This window comes from Notamacropus eugenii, chromosome 7, assembly GCF_028372415.1.
Source record: "Notamacropus eugenii isolate mMacEug1 chromosome 7, mMacEug1.pri_v2, whole genome shotgun sequence".
In the NCBI taxonomy this organism is placed as follows: domain Eukaryota; kingdom Metazoa; phylum Chordata; class Mammalia; order Diprotodontia; family Macropodidae; genus Notamacropus; species Notamacropus eugenii.
The window spans coordinates 141,721,599-141,739,601 of record NC_092878.1 but is presented as its reverse complement, the minus strand read 5'-3'; the positions used below and the strand labels follow the sequence as shown (position 1 = coordinate 141,739,601).

Sequence of the window (18,003 nt, the reverse complement as noted above, 5' to 3'; positions counted from 1 at the left end):
TCCTTCAGAATTGTCCTGGATCACTGTATTGCTGAAAATAGCTAAGGTGTTCACAACAGATCATTATACAATATTGTTATTACTGTGTACAATGTTCTCCTGGTTCTGCTCATTTCACTTTGCATCAGTTCATGTAAGAATGATCTACATTCTTAAAAAAAAAGTTAGGAAGTTTATTGGATGGGAAATCAGTATACCTCCAAATCAAGATTTTCTACTTACTAGGCATCTCCAAGATCTGACATTGGTGACTAGTCCATAAACCAGATCAGACCTCCAACAATGGGAGTGTCTCCCATTCACAATCCATGCACTGACAAACACAGCCTAAAATTGTTTTAAAATGAACTTAACTGATGCTTGCTATCACTCAGCTTCTTTTGTATCTAAGATTCTCAAATAAGAAGTCAACAACAGTTGCTTTGCTCGAAATACGTTAATTTTCCCTACTCCAACTAGATTGTGAACTATTTGATATTTCCAAGAATATTAACACAGTACTAAGCACAGACTAGACATTAAATTAATACTTGAGAATTGGGAAAGAGAATTTAAATATGTTTTTATATTAAAAAAAGATTACTCTCATAGAAAAACGTGCTTTCTGCTAGTTCAGTACTCACGAAGATTTGCCACCGCCTGTAGGTCCCAAAATAGCGTTGAGGCCTGGCTTCATGATCCCACTATAAAAAAGAACATAACACTGATTCACCATTTCATTAAAAAAAAAAGTGATTCCATTAACTGTTTAAAATTGCATTTTTAGAATTATAAATTATAATTATAAATTATAAAAACTTCTGAAAAATTATCTTAAATTTTTTGGGTAACTAGTCAGAACAGAAAACATATCAAAGATATGAATAAAGCCCCTTTTCTTGAGGTCACTGCATTCTAAAGAGACAAAATGAATAAATCCAAGTAAAAAGGCTTTTCCATGGAGTTTGCAGATAGGAAAAAAATCAACACTATTGTAATAGATGACTCCTCCTTTGCTTTGTGCTGCGGCTCTGTCATGACCATACAAGAAGAAGTGGAGTCTCTCCCAGATGTGGAGGGTCAAGGAAGTTCAATAATAACCAAAAAACATGAATCATTTCAATTAAATGAGAGTTTGAAAATCTTCTACATTCCCAGTATAATTTCAAATGTCTTCTACGTAGGAATTTAGCTTTTTTAATTTTATCAACAAATCTTTTGTTCTTTTTTTTCAGTAAACCTAATTTCAAGAGAGAGAGAGAGAGAGAGAGAGAGAGAGAGATTACAACATATATCCAAAGGAAAAAGTTTCCCTGTAGGCTTCTTTTTGGGTAGATAAGCTTATGCTGATAGATAGAAAAGACCGAAAAGATATTTATAGCTAAGCCCATGTCCCTTTGCAGTTCATTATTGCATGGGTGGGGTGGATTACTAATGCTTCTAGCAAGTGGCCGTTGGACAATGCCAAGTGGAGGATATGGAGCTGGGGAGCCTTTGGACATCTAGTTGCAACCATCTCTATTACCAATGAGAAACCAAAGTTTTCACTCACAGAAGTCAGAGATAATGAAGAGCAGGGCCAGGCTTCAATCACACAACTCTAAATCTAATATTCTTTTCATAAAAATTATAAATATATTATACACACATCATATATTCTATTTTCATATTGCATATGGATATAATTTTTTTCCAATCAGTAAAAATTTGTCTTCTTACCTGTTCACTCATCCAACCTCCTCATCTGAGCACTTAAGGGAAACAAATACAATTGCAAACATGTATTGCTAATCAAAACAAATTTCTACACTGGCCATATTAAAAATGAATCCATTTGTCTCATTTGGCATTCTAAATACATCATTTCTCTGTCTGGAGGTCGGTAGCATGCTTCATCACTAATCCTCCAGAATCGTGGTTGGATAATTATGCTGACAAGAGTTCCTAATTTTTTTCAGTCACTTGTCTTTTTATTTTTTAATTTTTAATTTTAATTTTAATTTTTTATTTTTATCTCTGTATAAACTGTTCATGGCATTAGTTTACACAAGTCTTCCAAGACTTCTCTGAAACCATCCCTTTCATCATTTCTTACTGAACACAACAGTATTTGATCACGTCTGTATATGATAACTGGCTCATCCTTTCCCCCAACTAATGGCTAACCTCTCAGATTCCCATTCTTTGCCTACAGAACTACATCTCCTCTAACTTAGCCTCCTTCTAATTCCCCTCCCTCATTTTCTCCTTCCCTTCTATTTTCCTGTTGAATGAAATGCATTTCTATTACACCTAATTGTGTGAGCGTGTGTATTCATCTTTAATCAGTTCAGATGAAAGCCTGAGGCTGAAGTGTTGTGTCCCTCCCACACTTTGTTTGTATGGGTGTCTGCTGTGCACCCTAATGATGTGAAACAATTTTCCCTAACATTCTTTGGTTCTCCCCAATTATTTTCTCTTCCTGTCTTTTTCCATTCTTCTCAAGACACCACAGAATTATGCTCAGGTTTTGTCTAATTGGATTTCCTCTATGGGGCACAGAGCGGACACACTTATCATGTCTCTGTATTAGTATGTAAGCAGTTTAGTCTTTTTCATTCGTTGATCTTTGTTTACTCATGTTTACCACTTTATGTTCATCTTCACTCTTGCATCTGAACTTCCACAGCTTCGATCCTTTCCATCAGGAATGGTTGGAAGAAGCCGAAATGGTAGAGTAAAGGCAAGGACTCAGCCAGCTCTCCTGAATTCCCCTCCAAACAGCATTTAAAGAATGCCTCAAAACAAAATCTGGAGTGCCAGAACCAACAAAAGGACGAAATAGGGTGAATCAATTTTGCAGCCCAAAACGATGTAGAAAGTCATCAGAAAAGGCCTGTCTCACCAGGGCAGTAGCCACCCCAGAATTCAACTCATAGCATGCCCTGGCAAGCCAGTGCCAATCCCTGGAGACAGCTCCTTCGCTGGTGGCAGTGACTTCAGACACTCTCAGTTCATAGATGACAATAGGATTGAGCAACTGGTCAGAAGGAGGTTATAGGAGACCCGTTGCTGGTCCTGGGTGCAGGACTCTGTTGCATTGTGTATACACAATTCCAGTTGCTCACAAGGAAGAGCAAGAGCCCTGATCTCAGGTCCAAGGCAGAAAGAAGCACTAACCCTTGTGGCCAAAGGGAAACGTGCCCAAGTCACACTTTCAGGGACATAGGTAGCACAGCCACATAGGAGCAGAGGGCCTGGTCACCATTCCCAGGTGGAGAAGATGCTTGTGGCAGCTCTTTCTGTGGTGGCAAAGAATTAGAAATCTAGGGTATGGCCATCAGTCAGGGGACGGCTAAACAAGTTGTTGTATGAGTGTAATGGAATGCTATTGTGCTGTAAGAAGTGACGAACAGGAAGACTTCAGAGAAACCTGGAAAGATGCTGAGTGACGAGAACACTGTACACAGTTAACAGCAACATTGTGCGGTGATCAAGTGTGATAGACTTAGCTCTTCTCAGAAATACAGCAATCCAAGACAATTCCAAAGGACCTATGATGGAAAATGCTATCCACAGGCAGAGGAAGAGTCTGAATGCAGATCTGAGCATACTATTTTTACTTTCTTCAGTTTTTTCATCGTCTGTTTTTTCTTTTTTCTGCTTCTTTTACAATATGACTAATGTGGAAATGTTGTTTTATATGACTGCACATATATAACCTATCAAATCACTTATTGTTTTAGGAAGCGGGGAAGGGAAGGAGAAAAATCTGGAACTTAAAATCTAGTAAAAAATGAATACTAAAAATTGTCTTGAAATGTAATTGGGAAAAATAAAATACTATTTTTAAGAAGTATTTTTTTTAAAAGAAGGAAAAATGACTTGGAGGGAAGTAGATTAAGATGACAAAAACCTGCCTAAGACTCATAGAAGGAGTGAACATCAAAGGAAGAGAAGTCCCTGAGTGATGAAAGGAAAAGGAGAAAGTACAAGTCAACTCCATGTTGCCCAGTGTGTCAATGGATATCCAGTTAAGTAAAACCAGAAATGAAGACTGTGGCATGGGACACTGTGCCTTCTGAAGATATCCACATATCTATCCGTGATCATCAGAAGATATTAAGAGTGAAAAAGAAGAAATCAAGGATGAGGGAAATTTTGTGAAGGATCACGTAGACACCAGTCTGCCTCTCCCAGAATACTGGAGGGATGTGCTAGTCTGTTCTAATCTACTCAACAAAACTGATCAAATTTTCAGTGTACGCAGTTACACCTCAGAAATTGGCAATCACTACAAGCTAGGGCTTGATATATTGTATTATTGATCTGTCTAGACCAGAGTTCAGCAAACTTTGGCCCAAGTGCCAAATCTAGCCTGTTTCTTGTTTTTGTCCAACCTGTGAGCTAAGGATGCTTTTTATATTTCTAACCATAATAAAACTTTATAAACATAAAAAACACTTGTAGCTTGCAGACCATACAAAAATAGGGAGAAGGTCAGACTGGGATCATCAGTCACAGTTTTTTGAATTAGACTTAAGAAAGTGCTAATAATGCATACTTATCCCATCTAGACTTAAGAAAATTTTAATAACGCAAGTGTATGTGTATATGCATTTTTTTTCCCAGAAAGCTCAGTTCTTGAGTATTTACCAGGACATCCCTCCCCTCCATCTCACTCTATAAATATTCCTTGAGATCAACAAGAGGACAAAAGAAGGCTCAGGAAATGAAATCATTATTAAAATTTGCAGTGCTCTACATTCATTATCTCCATTGAGTTTTGTAACACTTCCACTGGGATGGAATGAGTTGTCAAATCTGATCAATTCTACCACTGCCAAAACTCTCTCATCTGTCTTCTTAGCTCTACCTCTTTATTCAGATCCTCATCCTCTCTCACCTGGACTACTTAAGATTAGTCATTTTTACCAACCCTCCAGCTCTTTCTGGAGCTCTATGCAAAGCTGTTCACCTCATGTTTAAAAGAGAATAATGTCTTCCCTGAACATAATTACATGATGCCAATGACAGAGCAGGTATGAAGCAAGCCTAGTGCCTATTCTCAATCACTGGAGGGGAATGAACCAGATTCTATAAGTTTTCCAGTCCTATTATGTCAGGACGATGCAAACCAAACCCACTCTTCCACTGGCCATTTGTGTGGATGTATAAAACACATATTAAACAATTACTCAGTAAGGAGAATACCACAGACACTTGTCGCCTTCGTCCAGTTTCTTTAGCTTCTCATCGCACCTCAGACTGGCCTTACAAGGTGGCCCCTTCCTTCTGCCCCGTGGTTCTCTGGCTTCTTCCAGGCTCAGCTCAAATGCCACCTTCAGAAGGAGACTTTTCCTAGTCTCCCCAGCTGCTAATGCCTTCCCCTTGGAAATTACCACAGATTATTTCCATCTTGTCTTATTCACTAGAATATAAACCCTCATGCCATACCAGATTTTAAATTGTATTATAAGCAGCAATCATAAAAGCTACTTGATACTGGCTAAGAAAGAGAAGGGTAGATCAGGTTAGGTACCCAAGACACAGCAGTCAATGATTACAGTAATCTACTGTGTGATAAACCCAGACTCCAGCTTCTGGGATCAAAACTCACTATGTAACAAAAACTGCCAGGAAAACTGGAAAATAGTATGGCAGAAACTGGGCACAGACTAATATCTGCCACCTTATACAAAAATAAGTCAAAATGGGTACATGATTTAGATATAAAGGCTGCTACTATAAGCAAAGTGGGAAAGCAAGAAATAGAATGTAAACCCATGAGGGCAGGGACATTTTTTAATCTTTTTTTTTTTTTATCCTTAGCACAGTGCCAGTGTGTCTGGTAAGTAATAAGCACTCATTGTTATTAGTCATTTACAAAGGTCGTTACAAACGTAAGCCAGTCAGCAGCTATTAAGTTCCTACTATGTGTGTTCATCCTTCGTTGCCAAAGAAGACCATGCCAACAGAGAAATGATGACATGACTTGTACTTGATTTTGTTTTGAGTGAGGGAGGGCTGTGCAGGTCACCAGCCTCACTTTTCCTCCAGAGCCATCTGAATCCAGTGACCAGATATTCATCTGGAGATGACCCAGGATGAGCAATTGGGGTTAAGTGACTTGCCCAAGGTCACACAGCTAGTGAGTGTCAAGTATCTGAGGTGAGATTTGAACTCAGGTCCTCCTGACTCCTGCACTGGTGCTCCATCCACTGCACCATCTAAGCTGCCCCTATGTTCTTACTATATGCCAGCACTAAATGCTCAGGATAGAAGGAAGAGGTAGAAAACAGTCCTAGCTTACAGACTAATGGGATCAACAACATGCAAATAACTATGTATTAATAAGATATATGTATGTATATGTATAGATATAGATATAGAGAGAGATGGTATGTGAGTTACGTACGTATATATGTGTATAAATATATATACATATATGCATATATACACATACATACATATGTGCATGCACCTGTATATGTATACATGCATGCATGTGTATATGTACATATACACACTTATACATACACACAAACGTGTGTGTATGTGTGTGTATAAATGAGAAAGATTAGAAATAATCTCAGAAGAAAGACACTAGGATTAAGGAGGACCATGAAATGGTTCTTGCTCAGTGTAAGAATTTACCTGAGACTTGAAGGGAACTGGAGAAGCCAGAAGATGGCAATCAGGAAGTACAGAGTTATAGACATGAGGACCAATTACAGACAAAGCCCACACAGAGAAGAAGGTGTGCTGTGGTCAAGAAACAGCAAGGTGGAACTAAGTGGCTGGTGGCCCCCAAATAAGACTCATGGCCTTACTTGACATTCTTGAGTATTTCTTTCTTAACGACCTTGCGACAACCTATGAAGCCAGTCTTCACTTTTACTTGATAGCAGATGTTATGAAAACTCAACACGGTGCCCTCCGGTTGCCTCTTCATTCCTGGGAACATCCCTGAAGCACTCTCCTCCGGGCCATTGATGTTTGTTTGGGACATTGGGACTACAACTTGAACCTCAGATGCTGACATTCTGCAGTCTTTGTCTCTCTCTATGAAGAAAAGAGAAAGGCCATCAGCAAGGTCTTGATCTCATCAAAAGTCACCCATTAAAAGTACCCAAAAGAAGATAAAAGAAAATTTCACTTCAGTAAAGGAGACCTATTTTCAATGAACCAACTTACTGTACCTCTTCAAAACATAAGTGACCATAAAAAGGACGGCCATTTAGGCAACTAAAAGCGAATGATTATACTAAGTTCTGGGATTGTATCGAACAGGAAATAACAGGCAATAGTAACTGGCCTTGCATCAGATTATTAAGAAGTGGTTGCAATTAATCAATACTCTGTTCTCCTGAAGAAACAGACAGGTTTGGGGGAACTGACAGGGCTACAGCCTTTTGTTTCCACTGACAAATATATTTTTATTCTGCCTTCCTGCATCCACAGGGGGGAAAATAGATTAGATAATACTAACAATGTGTTCTATCACACTTTGAGATACAGGGTGGCTTGGTGGGGAAAAAAACCCCAAACAGTCCATTTGGAGTCAGAGGCCCTACATCCAACTCACAGATCTGCAAATGATTAACTGGGTGACCCTGAACAATTCATTCAGCTTCTCTGAATTAGCTTCTTCACGTGTAAACAAGAGGGCTGGATCTCTAAGGTCTCATCCAGCACTCAGTCTATCCCATTCTGACCTTTACACCTCAATCCCTTACTGAGGGTTATGGAGGCATCTCAATGGAATAAAAGTAGAGAAAAATTCAGCTGGGATCAGGAGGTCTTCCTTGAGGTCTGAGCTTCCACAAATCACTTAATCTCTTAGAGTAGCCATGTCTGTTTCTGAAAAATGGAGAAAATAATCCTGACCTCAAAGAATTATTTAGAGACAAAATAGTGTGAAAGCTATGGAGTACCATGAATCCACCGGAAAGAAGGGAGATGCGTGTTGCCTTTTGGGGCCTGCTTCTAAAATGCGGCAGGCTCCCCAAGCAATGTAAAATTTGAAAAATATGACCGTCTGGTGATCTCATGTGGTAAAGAATCAGGGAACGCAAAAACAGAAGTGAAACAAATTCCACATTTACATTCCATCCAGAGACATCATGTACACCCAGAAGTATGTCAATATTTACAAATAATTAAGGAATGTTGAAAGTAATTCTAAAAAGTGGAATGGAAAAGGAACATTGTAAACATGCGAGGCAAATGTCTTACAGATCAACCAGGGTGCATGAGAAACAGCAATGGATGGAAAGGTAGACTGGAGCCAAGTCAAAAAGGGTTTTAAATGCCAAAAAGAAGGAGCTTATATCTGGTCCGAGAGGCAATGGGGAGCCACTGTAACTTCTTGACGTGGTCAAACCCAGACTTTAGGATTATTACAGACAGTTGAATCAAGAAGAACACTCTGAATGCTATCTTAGTAATCCAGGGGAGAGGTGATAAGAGACAGAACTAGGGTGGTGGCTGTGTACGTGGAGAGAAAGGAACAAGGGTGAGAGGTGTCCTGGGGTTAGAACTGAAAAAAACCCAAAAACCTGAAGTTTTATGCCTTATGAAATCCTGAAAAATTGGGGGCACAAGATGGTATTTTCATAATCACTTGCAACCAAAACATAAGCACTCAATGGTTGGGGAAGTTGCTGAAAAGAAAAAACTAACATGGTAAATGAAGATTTGCAAGAATTTTAAGATTTAAATTTTACAATTTCAAGGAAGAACTACAGAAATACTGAATATGAAAAATTCATGAAAACATAGGGATGCTGTGAGAAATGGGGCAGAATAAGAAAGCAGAACCAAAGAAACAGACACAACGATGCCAATGTTACACGTGGAAAATAACGTGAAAGGCAGACAAAGCTCAGGCGAAATATAAAGAACCATAAGGGTACCAGGAACAAACAGAACCCCGGCATGGAGCAGGGACTTGGCTTGAAGAGGGATCACCAGGGCAGGATGCCCAGAACAAAGGGAAGCTGGAACTTCTGTGGCTCTGAACCTGGCCGGCTGATAGAGAGTCCAGCAGCATCTACTCTTGCTGTGATCAAAACCCAGGTCAGGAACTTGCAGAACTCCAAATAGGAGGTCCTGAATCAGACCACTCTGGTAGCCATGAAAGCTTGCAGGTTTCTCCATCCTGACCTTGAGATGTTGGGTCCTCCAAGAAAGCAGACACAGCATCAACCCAGACTTTCTCCTTAAGAGTGGCACAGCCCAGCCTTGATATCAAGTTCAAAATCAGTTTGTTAATAAGCACTTCTAAGTGCTAGGGATACAAAAAGAAACAAAAGACTGTAACTGTCACCTTCGAGGAAATTCACAATCTAACTCAGAAAGTAGCCTGTAAGAATGGACAAGAGGTAACAACGACAAAAAAGAACCCCGCCATGATGCATTATAATAGTAGCAAGGATGTTCAAAACATAAATGAAGAAAAGATGACTCCAAACCATCTGCAAACACAGCCTTGGAGAGAAACAGAGCTTGGGCACAAACTCAACCAGAATTACTGAAAGAAATAAAGCAAGATTATTTTTTTAAGAGTTTAAGTTTTTATAAATTAAATGAAGACTCCTGAGGGAGAAAAATTGGAAAAGAAATGAGAGATCGGCAAGAAGGAATTAGAAAGGGAATTAATAGCTTGATGCAAAAGGTATAAAACCTTACCCTGCAACACATTCCCTGAAAATCAGAATGGACCAAATTGCAGTGGATGACCCTAAGAGACAAGAAATATTAAAACAAAGTCAAAAGGTTGAAAAAATAGAAAGAAATAAGGTATCTCATAACAAAACTAACAACTAACCTGAAAACAGAGGAAAAATTTAAGTCATTAGAGTATCTGAAAGCCATGACCAAAAAAAAAAGGGCCTAGACATCCTACTTCAAATTATCTTTAAAAAAAAAAAGATCCAGATCTCTTAGAACTAGAGGTAAAAGTAGAACTAGAAAGACTCTACTGTTCACCTACTTCAAAGAAATACCAAAGTGAAAACTGCAGGAATATCATAATCAAAATCTAAAACTTCCACGTCAAAGAAAAAATAATGAAACAACCACCAGAAAAAATTCAAGTACCAAGAAGCTACAACCAGAATCACACAAGATTTATCAGGCACTTCTATAAAGAAGCAGAGAGTTTGGAATACAATATTCTACAAGGTAAAGGATATGGGCTTACAAATACAAATAATAACCAGAAAAATTAAGTATAATACTGGAGGGGAACATATGGACCCTTCCTGAAAGAGAGGACTTCTAAGTGTTCCTTGATGAAAAGACCAGAGTTGTATAGAAACTCAAGTTCAACTACAAGAGTTAAGGGAAATGTAAAATGCTAAACACGAATGAACAAAGATAAATGAATAAAAAACGATAAATCATAAAATAAACAAGGTTGCATTCTAATACAGGGAGATAATGATATACACGGACTTCTGTGCCCAATCATCATCAGGGGTCATAGAGGTTATTTGCTTAGACAAAGCCCTGGTATGGCTCTTACCTATAAATCTCCTAAGAGAAGGAAAGAGGCAAAGAATGAGGGGAAGGCCAGGAGAGGGGGAGGCAGAAGAATGTTGGGGAAAATTATCTCACATAATTAGAATTTACAAGCAGATATATATAGATATAGATATGTATCTATATATATCTATATCTATATCTATATATACAAACATGAAAATGGGTGTGTGTTGAGAAGATTTGGAAGGGGAAAGGGGTTAAGGGAAATAGCTGACCTTGCCACCTGACTCTCATTCCAATGCATGTTGAAACCTGGGCTATAGAAATGCTTTATCAACTTGATCTTTCCAGAGTGGGGCCAGTCAAACTCCTTTGAATGATAACATCTCTTCCAAAGAGCTGCTGCAATTAACATAATGTTATCTGCCTATGAGTATCCTGTGACCCCCAACTCTGATCTGGATTCGTAGTGGGATTTCCACCATAGCAGTAAATTACCTTGGGTGAACATGCCTCTCCCTGTTTTATTTCTTGCCTGATGACTGTTATCAGAGGGCCGCAGAAGTTTCTCACTCATGTTAAAGTAGCACTTTAATCCTAAAAAGACTAATTAAATGTGTTTATGATTTCAAAAATATCTCCTAGGTAGTATATGACTGACAGTCACTGGACATTATAAGGAAGAATCAGTAGACTTATAACACTTGTTATAAATGGGTAATGTATAATATGTAAAAGAATATATAACAATAGCTATGTATTATATAATTATATATAATCTTTAAGTTTGACAATTCTTATACGTACCGCACTACAGGATAACCAGCAAGCTTCTACGTGATTGAAAATGTTTACATGGTCACTCACTATTTCATTATAAGAAACTGTAAAGATTCTGTAATTTAAAAGTCTTGTTTTAATAAAACTAACATTGGTGACATCGGTAGCAAGTTGTACACTTCTGTTTTATTGACTTGCCTTTGAATGATGCGATGAATGAATTTCATGGTGATCCTATGTCTGTAACCTTACCCAGGAAACCTTTTTTAAATTTTTTTTTTATCAAAGCAGACAATCCATTAATGGTTATGTTGTGGTTTGGGGGTGCTGGGACCCCAAAATAGTGACACGCAGGTCCTGCCCGAATGAATTCGACTCAAATCTTTCAGTCAAAGAAAAACAAAGATGATTAAAAATTCACCGTATTGGCCAGACTCTCAAGGAATGTCAGCATTGGTTGGACTCTTAAAGAATTTGAGCATTTGTGACCCTTGTGGTGGCAATCAGGGCACACTGAATCTGAACAGTTTCATGGAAGCAACATGAATCTTATATACAGAAAGATGGTGGGAGGTATCTAGGGTTGGCCAAGTAGTCTGGGGTGATTGGAGAAAAGGTCTTGATGGGAGTTGCCAGTAGGCTGGGGTGACTAGAGGTCTCACAACGCCAGGAACCAAAAGAACGGGTTTTGATAGGATCAAAGGTGGGAAGTAGCAGGAGACAATCCAGAGGTAACAGACAATGAAGACCTGAGCTAGGTTAAAGGTAACAGAGAATTGGGTTTAGGGATAATGAAAGGCCAGTTGAGGGGATTATAGCCTCGGGCAAACTCCAGATCAAGAGGGAAGATTCAAGGACAGGTCAAGTGGGTTTTCAGAGCCTGGATCTGGTCATTTACATCACAATTTTATCCTTAAAACATGCTTTTTTTTTTTTAATCATTTATCATTTAGACTGTATCTTCTTCAGTACATCTCCCAGCTCCTGAGTTTTCCTCCTACCTTAACATTCTCTCAGTCTCTTTTTCAGAAACATCACCCATGTCCAGCCCCTAAGTGAAGATGTCTCCCCACAGTACCTCATCTGTCACTATAAACTGTTTTTTAAAAATTATTTTAAATTTATGGGATAAAACAAGAGACACTGAACGATGTGCCTAAGGTCATACAAGTAACATCTGAACTCACATATTCCATTTTTCCCACTAGCCCATTCCTATGGGTTTGATGATTGTGTCTACATAGATGATTTCCAAATACAACTCTAATCTTTCTCTAGAACTCCTCAGATGCGTACCGTCTATACCCGTGTGTCCTGTTTTGGATATATGAAAAGACCTTAATTTTATCTTTCATTTTGAACTCACTGTCCCTTCAAGCTTCTCGATTTCTGGTGAGGACACTACTCTCCTTGACCCAAGTGTGCAATCTCATACTTGACCTTTCCCTTTCCTCCACCCAATTAGTCACCAACCTTATCTTCTGACTCCACAAGTGACCTCTTACACTAGTCCCCTCTCATAGAGCCACTCCCCTAATTCAGGCCTTCATCACCTCTTACCTGAACTTTTAAAAACTGAAAATGTTAATATTTAACATAAATGCTCCAATGCATTGTGAATAGCTTGGAAACAGAAACTCCTACTTATAGAGCCAAGTCATCAATTCCCTAGACGTCATTGAAAAAAAACTTTGTGACGTATAGTTAAGGAGGAGAATTGAAGTCAACTGAGGTAAAGCTCTCCATAATATAAAATTTATTGAGTATATCAAATTGGCACTAATGGACTTTGGTCATTCTTGGGTTTGAACACTAAGCACATGACAGAAGGTGCAATTAACTAGAAGCAGATATGACCATAGCAGCAAGAGGCATGAGATAAAATTCCTCTAGTGTAAACAGAGTGGGCATCCATTCATTTACTTCATTTTCATTTTGAAGTTAAAGCCCAAATAAAATGAGCATTTGCATATATATGAACAGGACAGGAAAAGAGGACTTTTAAATTACAAATCTATTTCATCTAACTTTCAAAGCTCTCTTGCTTGTCTATGATTCCTTCAGGTCGTCTTTTTGTTCATTTCTATGAATTTTAAAAAATGCGTCAGTGAGCCTCTTCGTGTGTGTGGGGGGGGGGGGGAGGGGGGGGCAACAGCCACTAGCCCCTCTCTCCTTCCTCTTCCTCCAAAACAAAAACAAACAAACAAACAAAAAAACAGAGAGTGAAAAAATCCATAGGTTAAATGATCATTTCTAAGCCAGAAGTAACAGACAATGAAAGTCTGGGCTAGGTTAAGGGTAACAGAGAATTGGGCCTAGGGGGCATAATGAAAGGCCAGTTGTGGAAGATCATAGCCTCCCAGATCTACATGGTTAATCCTTGTCTCTTCCCTGACCTCCAGCACCATATCAGCTTGTCTACGGAACACTTTTAATTGGATATCCTGTAAAACATCTCAAATCTGACATATCCAAAACAGAATTCATTATCATTCCCTTCCAGAACCACTCCTTTTTAAAACAACTTTATAATTGTCAAGGTCAACACCTTCCTTCCAGACAGAGTTGATAAGCTGGCTGCTTTTGCTGATCTCCTCCTTCTCCCCTTTTTAAAAATTCTTTGCTACAAGGATCTAGCTAGGGGTATATTCACAATTCACCAATAAAAATATGATAAAACAAACAGATATAGCACAGCTTAAAATATTTCTGGAACAAAGCTAAAAACCTATGGTCTTTAACTTGGGATAAAGAGTTAGTTCTTGTAAAATTATCTTTGTCTGAAATTTTACAAATCTAATCAGGAGAACTTTAAACTGAAAAGAGAGAAGATGAAAACTAGAGAGAGAGAGATGTATATGTATAGATATTTTTATGAATATGTGTATATACGTGTATACCAGTGGAATATAGGAAAACTATATGTGTGTATATATCTATAACTATGTATGAACACACATGTATATGTGTGTATGTCTACATATGCAGATATATACATATACATGTGTATATACACACACGTGTATACACACATGTGTGTGTACTACTCCAATTTGACAGAATACAACCACCTTCCTCAAGCATCATGAAACTGGACTATGCATCTGCCAAGGTCACGTACGTATGTATACCACACCTTTGTTGTACCCTGTCCCTCATTATCTCCTAATTTTTGATGGGCCACTGTTTCCTAGGAGATAGGAATGCAATGCTCAATATATGCTTACAAAGGGCTTAGGATGGCATTTATTCTAGCAAATTACAGTCTTTACACTTAACCACAAGAATGACTTTAAAATATTAAAACAATTATTTAGTCAACATAAAATTCCAAGTTCTGTGTACACTTCAAAGACAGAGACCTTTATTCCTTTTAGATAACACTGCACGCAATGGGGGAAGATGCGATGAACACTAAGAATTGGATCAATGAACTAGAGTTCAAACTCAATTTTGCTATTTACTAGCTGTGTGACCTTGGACAAGTGACTTAATCCTTCTGGGTCTCAGCTATTGGAGTAAGTGGCTTTTAAGCTTCTTATAAGCTCCAACTCTGTGATCCTACAGTTGTAAAGGTCTTTAAAAATTAAGCCCTTTTCAGGACTCTCAAAAATGAGGTTCAGAGAAATAGAACTCATAATGACCTCTAGCTCAGGGGTTCTTCAACAAGTAATTTTTTTTAATTTTATTTTTAGTTTATGGAATAAAAACAAGCATTTCCATAATATAGTACAATAAAAAAAAGATGATTGTACATGAAACTGCAAATGTCCTAGGCAAAACCTGCTATTCTTTTCAAATATAAATTCCTTTCTTTTTTTTAATTTCTTCCTCCGTCCACCCTCACCCTAAAGATGACTACCATTAGACACAAAAAGATAGATAAAATTAAATTAAATTTAAATTAAATAAAAATTAGATAAAATTAAGTGTAAAATTATTCTATACATACTTCTATTTATCATTTCTAAGTGCTTGCTATGTGCCAGTTCCTGTGCTAAGCCCTGAGATTATAAATTCCAGAGAAAGGAAGGCCAAGCTCTGCCCTCAATGAGCTAATATTCTAATGGAACAAGATAATGAGGAAAAATGAAATGAACGAGGCTGCCATTTTGGCTTTCTTTGCATCTCTACTGCTTAGAACAGTGCCTGGCACTTTCTAGGAATTCAATACAAGCTTCTACGAGGAACCAATCAATCAAAGAAAACAGCTGTCCGGCTGATGGTATCATCCAGAATAAGAAGGCCAGGGGTGAGGAGAAGGGAAAATTCCAGGTTGGGGAAGCAGCTACTACATGATGGAGAGAGAAGTCCAGGGAGTTAAAAGCAAAACTGGGAAAGGAGGAAAGGGTTCTTAACGCTGGGTCAGTGAACTTGCTGTGGACTATTTTTAGCATTTTGATAACATTTCAACATAAATGGCTTCTCTTGTAATTCTGTGTTTTATTTTATCCACAGAGAAACAATCCAGACCATCAACAGTGTGAATAACCCAAAAAAGGTAAAGAACCCCTATGTCCAAGTCAAGGCTTTGCACACGCGTGCATCTCTCCAATTTGCGTATGTGTATATATCTACATATGCACATGCATATATGTGATATTTATCTATATATATGTATGATATGATGTATATCTATGTATATAATATATATCTATATATATGCACTGCATATATATATGATATATATCTACATGTATGCTTTAAAAAAGCACGTATCAGACAAGAATCTAAGAGAATTGTATGAATGACTTCTGAGGGATGACTGTAACTCAATTATATCTCAATTATATTATAACAATATCAAATATTTGGCAGTATCTGTGTGTATGAAGACATTATTAGAACCAGAGACAAAATGGAAGAGCGGAAGGAAGCAATACAATGAGCTCCTCCCTCCAAAAACATCTAGAAAATGTACCCGACTGAATCCTTGTGAAGAAACCAAAACCAAAACAAAATAGAAGTCAGGGAGTAGGCTGGAAGAATGAATCCTGCCATAAAAAGCTATTTACGGTGAGAGGGTAGCTCAAGACACAAACACAGAAGAGAATGATTCTAAAACACCCATAAGTAAAGTCTCAGAGAAAAATACAATTTGGGCACAAACACAATGAGAATTATTGAAAGAGAGTTCAATTTTTGTTTTTTAAAAATTAAATGAGTACTTAAGGAAAAAACTGGAAAGGAAATAAGATCTATGAAAGAATTTTAAAAGGGAATTAACAACTTTTTTCTTTTAGTTTTCAACATTCCCTTTTATAAGATTTTTGAGTTCCAAATTTTTTCTCCCTCCCTCTCTCCCCTTAACCCCTCCCCAAGGCAGCAAGCAATTCAATATAGGGTACACATGTACAATCATAATAAACATACTTCCACATTAGTCACCTTGTGAAAAAAATTGGAACAAAAGGGAAAAACCGTAAGAAAGAAGTAACAAAAAGAGTGAAAATAGCATGTTTTGATCTGCATTTCGACTCCACAGTTCTTTCTCCATGTACATAGCATTTTTTATCATGAATCTTTTGGAATTGTCTTAAATCGTTGTGTTGCTGAGAAGAGCTCACTCTCTCATAGTTGATCATCGAACTCATGTAAGTCTTTCCAGGTTTTTCTGAAATTTGATTGTTCATCATTTCTTATAGCACAATAGAAGGGAATTAAAGCTTAGCACAAGAGGTATACAAGCAACAAATTTCCTAAAAATCAAAATGGACCAAAGAGAAGTCAATTATCTTCTGTGAAATAACAAAAAAAATTAAAACAAAGTCAAGGGACTGAAAAAACAGAAGAAAAAGTAATTTACCATAACCAAAACAACGTACCTAGAAAATAGATTAAGGAGAAAAAAATTAAGAATCACTGGACTTCTGAATGTCATGACCAAAAAAAAAAAAGCCTACACATCCTTCCAACCATTTGTTATGAGAAGTCAGGAGCTGAGTAGAAACTCTGAAATTCAAATACTGGAGTTAAGAGAAACATAAGAAAGTAAATATGAATGAGCAATAAGGGCCTACACAAAGATAAATGGGTTACATTCAAATGTGGCAAGATGACGTGTCCATTCCGAATGCTATCGTTGTTATCATCATCATCATCACCATCATCATGAGTCAAAGAGAGTTTATGAGACAAGGCTTGGAAATAATTCTGTTACATCCCACTAATTTTAAGAATGGAAAGGGGAAAAGAATAACACTGGGGAGTTAGTGGGGGGAGGGAAAGAGAAAAAAAGGTGAGGGAAAATTATCACACCTCATCAGGGCGCCCAAGTAAACACCTATACAAACAAGTAGGAGGAGGTAGGAAGAACAGTTAACACTTCAAACTTACTCTCATCTGAACTGATCAAAGAAGGGAAGACTACACACATAGAATTAGGTACCTCTAGAGGCATATTTCATTCAAAAGGAAAATAGGAGGAAAAGGTCGTAAGGGAGGAGGGTAATTAAAGTGATGGCAGATTAAAGGAAGAATTAGTTCTAAGTAAAACAAAATTTAAGTATGTACAAAAATTTAGCTCTTCTTGAGATAGCAAAGGATGGGAATCTGAGGCAGTGCCCACAAATTGGGGAATGGATGAACAAATTATGGTACGTAAATGTTGTGTAAAATGATTGTGCTGTAAGAAATGATGAAGGTGATGGTTTCAGATGAACATGGGAAGACTTGCATGAACTGATTCAGAGTGAAGCGACAGAACCAGAATAATCTATACAATGACAACCAACTCTCAAAGAATTAGGAATTCTTATCAGCATAATGACCAAC

At 37.7% G+C, this 18,003-nt stretch overlaps 1 protein-coding gene across 6 annotated transcripts in view; it reads right to left on the bottom strand.

Annotated features, from left to right (window-relative positions):
• The window catches only part of ABCG2 (ATP binding cassette subfamily G member 2 (JR blood group)), an 82,980-nt gene that overhangs the window by 39,494 nt on the left and 25,483 nt on the right, over nt 1-18,003 (bottom strand). For 5 of the 6 annotated variants that reach the window (XM_072622346.1, XM_072622341.1, XM_072622345.1 and 2 more), the window contains 2 exons: nt 6,792-7,023; nt 624-683 (listed from right to left, as the gene is read on the bottom strand). In XM_072622346.1, the coding sequence (XP_072478447.1) occupies nt 624-683; nt 6,792-7,003 (272 nt within the window). In that variant the 5' untranslated portion in view covers nt 7,004-7,023. Of the gene's footprint in view, nt 1-623; nt 684-6,791; nt 7,024-9,651; nt 9,704-18,003 lie in introns of those variants that run through there. The other variant, XM_072622344.1, reaches the window with a different exon arrangement.